Raw genomic sequence first — 10,521 nt, forward strand, 5'->3', positions numbered from 1 at the left:
GAAAAGTTAATCTTGAAAGTTGAATAAACAGGGTATAGTGGAACTGCTGATAGTGGAGCAGTACATTCTAGAAAGTATATATAGTTACAAAAGCTAAGTACTATAGGCAGGGATCAAGAATAAAAAACTAGCAATACTGGAAATAACATTAACAGCTAATATATATTGAGTACTTTGCACTGTTCTAAGCATTTTATATTTATTACCGAATTTAATTCTCTAAACAACACTAAGAGGTACTTTAATAAACAGAAGGGCAGAGAGGTTACATAAATTATTCAAGATCAGGCAGATAAAAACTGAAAGTTTGAATTTGAACACAGGGATATCTAACTCTTCAGTCCAAGCTCTTAAGCAATAAGCTGTGTGATATCAATTAAAATTTGAAAAATAGAAGCTATCCTGGAAAAGCAGGTACACAGTATTTCCCAATAGATTCTTGGCAGAAACAAACAAATAACAAAGTAGAGCTGGTGTCAGATTAATGACAAAGACAAACACTATTATTTTTGAAAATCAGACAATGTTTTTCATCAAAACAAAAAAATTCCTACTTTACAATTAACATCAAAATACACACAAAATAAATACATGCACTTTCACATATATACCATAACCTTAATAGAATGTTTTAAAATAATGTTTCTTTAGGATGTGAGGGCGATATGGTTGCGACATCTGTCACCCCACTGATCGCCAGGGTTGATTCGGCTGATCTGGCTGGCTAGGCAGGTGTCCCCTTCCTCCCTCACCGCTCCATATGCATCCCTCCCGAACCTGCATGCTCGGTCGAAGAGGATGACCATCCCCGATAGAGGAGGACCGGTCTTCGGTCAAGGGTATACGAGTAGCTGCGCTCCCCTGCTAGAACCTCTAAAATAATGTTTCTTTAGAAGAAATTTGAGAATTCTATTTATAAATACTACATTGCTATTCTTAAGTACTATGCTTTCAGCATAGCCCTCCGTCAGTATTTTCTATTATGAATATGACTATATATAATTTTTGATTCAATTTTCTGGTTGTTCTAGACAGAAGAGGTTAGTCTCAAGATCACACTTTAACTAAAATGAGAACTAACCATAAATGTCAAGTATCAATATACACCTTTTGAAATATATAATATTATCTTTCAAAAACCTTTGTGCTTTATGAAGCTCAAAGAATTAAGAATCTTGTTATTATATAAAGAAATGGTTATGAGACATTAATTCTAGTTATTATATAAAGAAATGGTATAAGACACATATAACATGTTCAAATAAAAACTGGTTTCAAAAAATTAAAAGATAATCTGTTCCCCTCTCCACCTCCCATCATTAAAGTAATAACAAATTGATAAAATCATATAAAATAAGAAAAGATATTTACATTTCTTTGTCTTTTCTGCAGATCTGGCACAAGTTTCTTTGAGTAGATTACATAAATGCCTTGTAGCATTATTCCTGGAACAAAGGAAAGAATTTGCATAAATGTAATCTGATCTCAAAGCAAAATCATATCTAAAAGTTATTGAACATTATAATTTTAAAGAAATTCTTAAGACATTATAATACTTTATATATATTATGAATCACTCATAAGTGACTATATGAAGGAAAATGGGTTGACTGTACTATTAGCAAAGATGATTTAATAACTGCCTTCTTTGAAAGTAAAAGCCTCCTTAACAAGTTTCTACCCAAGTAGCTTTCAATAATCTCTTAGTAAACAGTTCCAGATTCACCTAAGAAATAAAATGAGAAGACAGGATTGGGATCTTCATTTACTAATTATTCCAGAAATATTCCAGCTATCAAAACATAAAATGAGTAATTTCCTAAATTTAATTATGTGAATAAAACCTCTGATCATCTCACAGATGCAGAGACAGCATTTGAGAAAATTCAAAACTCATTTATGATAAAAATTCTTAATAGAGTGGGTATACAGGGAACCTATATCAACATAATAAAAGCCATATATAACAAGCCCACAGCTAACATCATATCCAGCTCTGAAAAGCTGAAAGTTTGTCCTCTAAGATCAGAAACAGGACAGGATGCTCATTTTCACCACCACAGCAAAAGACAAGAAAAAGAAATAAAGCACTCAAATCACAAAGAACAAAGTAAAACTGTCACTATTTGCAGATGACTTTATTATATATAGAAAACCCTCAGACTCTGACAAAAAACTGTTAGAAAAATTTAAACAAATTCAGTAAAGTTACAGTATCTCAAAGTTCTATTACAGGCCAGGAATATGATTTTTAAACACCCAAAGTCTCTTTCAAACTCAAGAAAAAATACAAAAATAAAAAAAGAATACACTAAAATCTACATTCCTTTCAGAAAGTCATGATCAAGTGAATAATTGGTTGATCTGAGTGACTTTCTAGTAATATTAAATTTGTTATCCAATAATCCAGTCACTCTATTATTCTAAGTATTACTTTGTTTCTTATCTACATTCTGACAAAGCTCTTAACTAAATGTTAGGTGCTCTCAAATGACAATTGACAATTTGAGACCAAAACTGACACTCAACTGAATCAAGTGCTTAAAACAGAAAGATACCACACCAAAATATAGTCACTCCCTCCCACCATAAATTCTATATTATACTATATCATAATACACTGTTCCACACTACAGTACATGCTATATATATAAACTAAGCAGTTACAGTATTCACAAAAAAAGTCAACTGTTTATTAATGGAGATAGCAGCGATTTAAGAAAGCTCACAAGTTACCAAATACTGGTATTAGGGCTACGGAAGACTTCAGATCTGCCTTATACTGTAGAAGGCCTTCCCAGGTGGTGCCCTCCAGTGGTAAAGAATCTGCCTGCCAATGCAGAAGACACATGAGACCAGGTTTGATCCCTGGGTCAGGAAGATGCCCTGGAAGAGGAGGGCAACCCACTCCAGTAGTCTTGCCTGGAAAATCCCATAACAGGATGGGAGCCTGGTGGGTTACAGTCCATGAGATTACAGAGAGTCAGACACAACTGAGCATGCACACATGTATACTATAGAAACTCAATCACATATCCATATAAAAGTGACAAGTACCAAACATATAGTAGGCACACAATTTTAGAAACTTCCTCTTCTTTCTCCCTTCCCCCTAATATCCAAACCATATTTAGCCAGAAAAAAAATTAAGGTAAACATCTAGATTTTTCTGGAAAATCATAGGTTGTTTTTGAATTAAGCTAAAACAATATGCTGTAATAATATTTTTCACTTATTAGCAACTTTACTGACAAGGTGAGAAGCCTTCTAGAACCATATTTAGCATAATGTTTAACTTAAAGCAAATAGAAATAGATTTATCACTGTATGTGGATTCACATTATATTCTAACCATTCAACATTTATTTATTTGGCAGATAAATTAAACAATTACATTTTTCTATTAAATTCTGCATGATACCATCTGAAGTGAAAGAAGTAGAAAATAAAGTTTATCTATTGCCTAGAACAAAGAAAAGGCAAAGTCAAAGATGATACTAAAGTTTCAAGCCAAAGTTAATGGAAGAATGATTGCACCACTGGCAAAAACAGGAATTTGACAGTTAGAATCAGGTTGGAACCAAGTTGAGCCCTATTCTGCAAGAGCTTCATCTAAAACAATAATCAAACAGTAAGGTATACAATACACATAGGCAGTTATAAATACAGGATCATCAGGCACCCTTTTCAACACCAAATAATGGCTTCCTCTGTCATTTTAAAAAGTGAGAAATTTTTTTTTAATGTGAGAAGTTATTAGTCAGTGACCAGTTTGCCAAATGAAAAGAATGTAAAATATGTATGTTTTCCTTTTCTCCACAGCATCCAGACATAATTCTATATATCAATTAATATAGAAAGAGGTCACTAAATTTTTGGAAATTATTTTAATAATTAGCTTGAAATAAAAATAAATTTGTAAAGAATAAATTCATTAAATTATTACTTACTCTTTTATTAAATCTTTATTTTCTTGAATTCCTTCTTCTAATTTCAAACTTACTTTTTCATTTTCAAACTAATTTACAAGACAGAAGAACAGTTCATCACGTTTTAGTTAGCAAAATAAACAACTATAATCATTAAGCAGCATTTCTTTGTTAACTTGCTATGATGGTCTATAAAAATTATTTTTTAGAACATAAAAAAGAACTTTTTGTCACACTTATGGATTACATATAAGAATATGGGTCTTACTTTCATCAATCTAAAATTAGGTTTCCTGAATCATCTCCAAAATGTATCCAATATTTTTATGTAAGATTATCTTCCCTAAACATTTTGAGAAGGTGCTTTATCTTTGTCCTAACCCAGTGTTACATTTTCTCAAAATTTTTCTTTCACCATGCCACAATATTGAAGCTAAACAGCTTCAAATTCAAAGTTTTATCTGCTTTTTTATATATTAGAAAATGCCATTTTCTAATATATAAAAAAACACATTTATATCAAACAAAACATCATCAGGAATATAAACTAGTAAAAATTAAAACTCTATAATTAGAATCATTAACTCAATCTTTATCTAAAATAAGTTACTGTTTGCCTAGACATTTCCCTAGACATAAATTTCCCTAGAAATTTAATTAAGCTTTGTGCAACCTCTCCTGTGTGTTCATCCTAAAACTGAAATGCAAATAATATTAATGAAACTTCAAAAAAGCACCATTCTTAAAATCCACATGATAGAAACAAGACAAACCTAAGTTAACTATGAAATAACACTTTGGTTTAAACAGCATTATAAGATTTACTATACCATATTTTCAATTCCAAGTCTCATTATACCTGTAGTTCTTGAATGGCCTTCCGCTGTGCTTCAATTATTTTTCTATTTTCTTGCAACTTGTTTTCTTTATGCTTCAGTTCAGATTCTACATTCACTTTCCACTTCTTGATCTTTTCAGCCTCCTTATACAGTTTTGAATATAGTCTGCTCATTGGCTCTGAATTCTATTATAAAATAAGTTTTCAAAGACTGTTAATTGTTCAAAGTTTAGTATAACCAAACTACAGCTGCTTACTGAAAACATCCATGAGTATCTTAGTACTTGAGACCAAATCTCTCCTCAGTTTTTGCCCTAATATCATACTGAAAGCTATGTTAACTTTTTTTTAACTACTAAGGCAATACTAGCTACTTCACTTTATAACTTGGTCATGTGACTAAGGTTACTGATCACTTGACAAAGTTATTCATTGCTGAATAAAATCAAATTACTTCAAAATGTACATTAAGTCAGAAGTTAGAAATCCTTAAGTCAATTAGAGAATCTGGCTGGTTAAAAGCTAAAATAAATCACTCTACAAATCTATAAATTTTACCAAAGGTCTTGCAACATTTTGGTTACACAGTTTAAGAATTAACCGAAGGATATGAAGTTTACAATACAATGACACGAAAAATAATACTGAACACAAGTTTTTTCATTTAGCCTGAGATTTTGTTTGGATTTCCTGCATCAACAATTTACATATTATAAGATAAATATCAGAAGTTGTTTTTTTCTAATCATTCTTTGATAGTTCTGTTATCAAAATTTAGGAATTCCATATTTATAAATTTGTAATACCATAATCCCAGCAACAAACCTATAGCATTTTATCAGGCCATAAAATGTCTGTTTTAAAGACATCTATGTGCCATAAGAATTATTTTTATAACTAAAATCAAAAGTAGAGTATATCCTACAAATTCTTTAGATAGTAAGCCTAACAATCATACCTGCTAATTCAAGAATTTTTTGTAAAATACTGGCTTAAGTCTCAGCCTTCTCACATATTGTATCCATCTCTCCTTTTTCTTTTTTTTTGAGAAGGGTACTTCATTACTTATTTTGTGATACTTCCTATTTTTTAATTGAAGGATAATTGCTTTATAGAATTGTTATTTTCTACCAATTCAAAATAATCCGCCATAGGTATAGGTTATGTCCCCTCCCTCTGGAACGTCCCTCCCATCTCCCTCTCCATCCCACCCCTCTAGGTTGTTACAGAGTCCCTGTCTGAGTTCCCTAAGTCATATAGCAAATTCCTACTGGCTATCTATTTTACATACGGTAATATAAGTTTCCATGTTACTCTCTCCATACATCTCACCCTCTCCTTCCTCCAACCTTCGCATGTTTGTAAGTCTATCCTCTGTCTGTTTCTCCATTACTGCCCTGCAAATAAATTCATCAGTACCATCGTTCTAGATTCCATATATATGCATTAGTATACAGTATTTATCTTTCTTTTTCTGACTTACTTCACTCTGTATAGTGGAAAGTGAAGTCGCTCAGTCGTGTCCAACTCTTTGCGACCCCATGGACTGTAGCCTATCAGGCTCCTCCATCCATGGGATTTTCCAGGCAAGAGTTCTGGAGTGGATTGCCATTTCCTTCTCCAGGGATCTTCCTGACCCAGAAATCGAACGCGGGTCTCCCGCATTGCAGGCAGAAGCTTTACCGACCCTTATTTTCTATTCTTGATTTTTATGATTTAAAGTTAAATTACCTCTTAAGAATAGATGCTTTTATAATCCAGGAAAATACAGAGGCCTACTGTTCAGCAAATTTAAAAGAAGGGGATAAAAGGTTTAAAATATGTAACTTAAAACAATAACTAAATATTAACTCTTTGGAAGCCTCAAAAGAAAGATAAACACAAGTAATAATAAATGATACTCCAATTATAAGAAATTAAATATGAATAGGAAATTTTCTGACCTCAAAATCAGAGTCTTTTAGTCCCTCCTGGTAATGACAACTGTCAGAATTATCAGTCTAAAAAAATGAATAAATTTTTCCTGTGAGAATATACTTCTGATGTTTCCAAATAGTAGCAATTAAATACTGAAGACTAGTAATCCAACAACTAAAGAATTTTTTCTCTTTTTCAAGTAAGCAATTCAATACCTAAACAGGTTATATCCATATACACTATACGTAACTGACCTGTTCAAGCATGGGCAAAAAGTTAACTTTTTGTAAAGCAGGATCTGCAAGATAAAAGACAACTAGAATTAAATGCCAACATCTTATTTTTTATACTAAGTATTATATCCAGCTTTAATGTCAAGGCTAATGTTAATCAATATAATACTTATATTTGATATCTAGCAAAGTATATTTTAAAAATGCTTCTACACAGGTAATACGTTGCTTTTCTAATCTCCTACCTGAATCAATGTTTTCCCCATTTTTGGAGACATTAGTCATTGCAAATGGAAAACTAAAATCATCTTCAACACATTTGTTGAAACCCTAGAAACACAAAGAAGTTCTTAAACACACTGTCCCATATCACTCTAATAACTAGCAGTGTAAATAATATGTAATTGCATATACATCTCCTTAAAGAAGTGACTATAATTGTAAATTCTTTAATGTTAATGTCCATGGGATTTTCCAGGCAAGAATACTGGAGTGGGTTTCCATTTCCTTCTCCAGGGGATCTTCCCCACCCAGGGATCCAACCCGGGTCTCCCACATCACAGGCAGAGGCTTTACTCTCTAAGCCACCAGGGAAGCCCCCTCTTTAACGTATACATTGTGTCAAAACTATCAAATGACCTTGGTATGTAAACAGAGCAAAATTTTTTAATTTTCACTTATAAGAGAAAGCTAACTAAAATTACATTACACATGTTTTATAAGTACTCAGGAATAACATAAGTAAATTTAATTAGTAGCCTGGAATATTAGTTTTCTTCAATTTTATTAATATCTTTCCCCTGGTAGAATTGAGAATTTTCTTCACTGAATAACATTTTAGCATTATATTCTTGGCTATAAAGACATAAGAATTTTTCTACAGCATAGAAAATTAAAATATTCATTGCTTCATCCCATCTCCAACATACAGTTCCACTTGAGAAATTTAATTACTAAACAAACAAAAAAAACCTCTATTTTGCCTGAGAAACTTGATATAATTCCTCCTTTCCAAAAAGAATCTACATGTACAAATTTCCCTTTTTATCCTGTCAACCAGGAAGCTCAGAATCAAATTTTAACTTCAGTCACACTAATTTTTACCACTATATCCATATATTTGTCTAAATTTTCTTAATTTTCCTTGATTCTAACATTCTTCTAATTTATATCCTATTGTATATAAATTGCTTTAAATCATTTTAAGAAAGCAAGAAGGGAGGATTAAAATAAGCAGGTCCTATTATGCATGCAGAATTCTAAAGCACCACTGATTACTTCTTTAAATGAATGATGCCTAAACATATTAAGTATGCTCATTATTAATTCAAAGCAATGCTATTCAATATACTTGAGAATAGCAAGATTAACTGAGTAAATAACAATATTAAATGAGACGATATTTACACACAAAAAAATTATAAAACATCACCAGTAGGAAAGTTCACTTTGCTTCCTTTACCTAAAGAATAGTCAAATCAAAATTCATATGCAAATTTACCTTGAAGAAATTAGAATCTCCTCCCGAAGTCTGAGGTTTCACTGCAGACACTTGACTGCTACTTAATCTTGGTGGCACAAACAATTTAAAGGGCTTTTGTTTTTCCATTTTCTGTCTTCCAGTCGCGTAATTATCTACTGCTCAAGGAGGGGAAAGTGTTTCGCACTGTTTTATTAATACCCTACTTGTTCTGTAATAAATGGGTATATAAGGGGATAGGCGAAACTTCTGCTACCATGTAAGTCTACAGCGTCCCTTACTACCGGGGCGGCGGGGGGGGGGGAACATCCCCTAAGTCCCCACCATTCCCCTACCACCAATGGCCGTGCTGGTGCCGTACATAATCGAGAAACTCAAACTACCATCATCACCAGGACAGCCTGAAAAGAAGCCCGTTACCTCTACCAGCACTGTTAAATTGCATCACCTCGCCGGGACGAACTAGCTTAGGTGCTTAGACGACTACAGAGGCGTTGGAGGCTGCCCTGCGTGAGGGAGCGGCAGTATCAAAATGTCGCCCACCTCTAGGTTTCCTCCTCAGGAAAGGAACTCGGCACGCCTGACCCTACCTTTAAAAAAAATTAGCGGGAAATCGCGGGCTCAGTGCCCACGCGAACCACCACCTGCTGTCTTACTAGGGCAGCAGAAAGAACCATCAAGAACTTCTGCCTGCGAACCTCGGAAAAGGCGGGAAACAGCTCCACCGCAGCGGCCACGAGGGAGGGGCAGGGCGAACCGCGATTTAACCGCGAAATAACGGTCAGCAGCGTCTGCCCGCCAAGCGCGAAGACCTACATCTCGCGAGATTTCCCTTTACGTCAGTAACAATTCTTAACTGGATTCTTAGAATTTGACGTTCTTTAAGCTTCTGCTATTGTTAAAGAATGTGAAGAAAACTATTGAGCGACTAACACTTACTTACACTATAATAGATTGGAACTGAGAGTGAAAAATCTATTTCTGTCCTCCAAGACCTCACAGTCACAGGAAGAAAACAAGTACAAACAGATAATTATAGCCCCTGTAATCACCTAATGGTTGTAAGGGGTCATTGAGACACTTCGAAAAGGAAAATGGCCTTTACAGTGGCTTGGGAGTCAGGAGAATCCTTCACAGATGTGCTACTGTTACTGCTTCTATAGAAAACAGAAAGGGGAAATAAAACTATGGCTAGATAGGAATACGGAAAGGGGTATTCCTAGCTGAAGGACCGTAGCACTCGAGTTGTGAGGCGCTCGAGCTGAAGGTGCTCGAGTTGTGAGAAATGAGTCCAGGAGAGTGAACCAAGCAATGCAGTACAGGTGTGTGAGGACGCAAATGGTAAAATGATGAGACTTAGCAGGTGTGAAGGCATTGCAAAGGCTTTTGGATTCTAGACTTTATGGATGGGAATCTTGAGAGATTTTGAGCAGAAAGGGAGGCATGATCAAGTTGAGAAGAAAATTCGTAGTATGAAAAATGGTTTAGGTTTACGAGACTGGATTAGGGAGACAGTTTTAATAGCCTGGTGAGTAAGGTATGAGAATCTAAGCTATGACAGAGCCATTAAAGATGAAAATGTGTCAAATGTAAAAGATAATTAGAAAGTAAAATTAATAGGACTTGATGGCTTTTTTAAAGTGAGCAGCAAAAGTCTGAAATGACTGTCTCGTTTCAGATTTGAGCTACTAGAAGCAATAAATATGGTGCTAGGTACCTAGGTTTGAGCAGTAAGACAATACATTCTGTTTTCAACATACTGACTATATGTCCTAATTTTCTCCATGTCCTACAGTATAATCAATGCTTTTCCAAAGGACTTCAGTAATATTTTTAAATAATTCATTTTGTTTTGTGTAACTTTAACCTATCAGACATAATAGTTTCTGAAAACTTACTAAAAATGTAAATTTCAAAAAACTTACATTTTTGAGCTGGGAAAAACATAATTTTTGAGCTAGAAAAAAGTGCAAGATTTTCATTTTATATGAAAAAGAGTCTAGGTACCCTAAAAAAGACTAAATACTCCCTTTAAGAAATGATACCAAGAATAAAGGCACAAGATAATCCCTGGGGGAAATAGCTGACAGATTTAATTAACATATTTAAAAAGTTAAAGGTATA

General features: G+C 33.8%; 1 protein-coding gene across 2 annotated transcripts in view; it reads right to left on the minus strand.

Annotated features, from left to right (window-relative positions):
- Nucleotides 1-9,158, minus strand: part of SYCP1 (synaptonemal complex protein 1) — a 147,364-nt gene extending 138,206 nt beyond the window's left edge. Inside the window, exons 1-7 of one of the 2 annotated variants that reach the window (XM_070785872.1) lie at nt 8,419-9,158; nt 7,163-7,247; nt 6,939-6,982; nt 6,711-6,767; nt 4,789-4,953; nt 3,951-4,018; nt 1,372-1,445 (exon numbers count right to left, since the gene is read on the minus strand). In XM_070785872.1, the coding sequence (XP_070641973.1) occupies nt 1,372-1,445; nt 3,951-4,018; nt 4,789-4,953; nt 6,711-6,767; nt 6,939-6,982; nt 7,163-7,247; nt 8,419-8,526 (601 nt within the window). In that variant the 5' untranslated portion in view covers nt 8,527-9,158. The remainder of the gene's footprint in view (nt 1-1,371; nt 1,446-3,950; nt 4,019-4,788; nt 4,954-6,710; nt 6,768-6,938; nt 6,983-7,162; nt 7,248-8,418) is intronic. The other variant, XM_070785871.1, reaches the window with a different exon arrangement.
- Nucleotides 9,159-10,521: the final 1,363 nt, after the last annotated feature.

Source organism: Bos indicus, chromosome 3 (genome assembly GCF_029378745.1).
Source record: "Bos indicus isolate NIAB-ARS_2022 breed Sahiwal x Tharparkar chromosome 3, NIAB-ARS_B.indTharparkar_mat_pri_1.0, whole genome shotgun sequence".
Classification (NCBI taxonomy): domain Eukaryota; kingdom Metazoa; phylum Chordata; class Mammalia; order Artiodactyla; family Bovidae; genus Bos; species Bos indicus.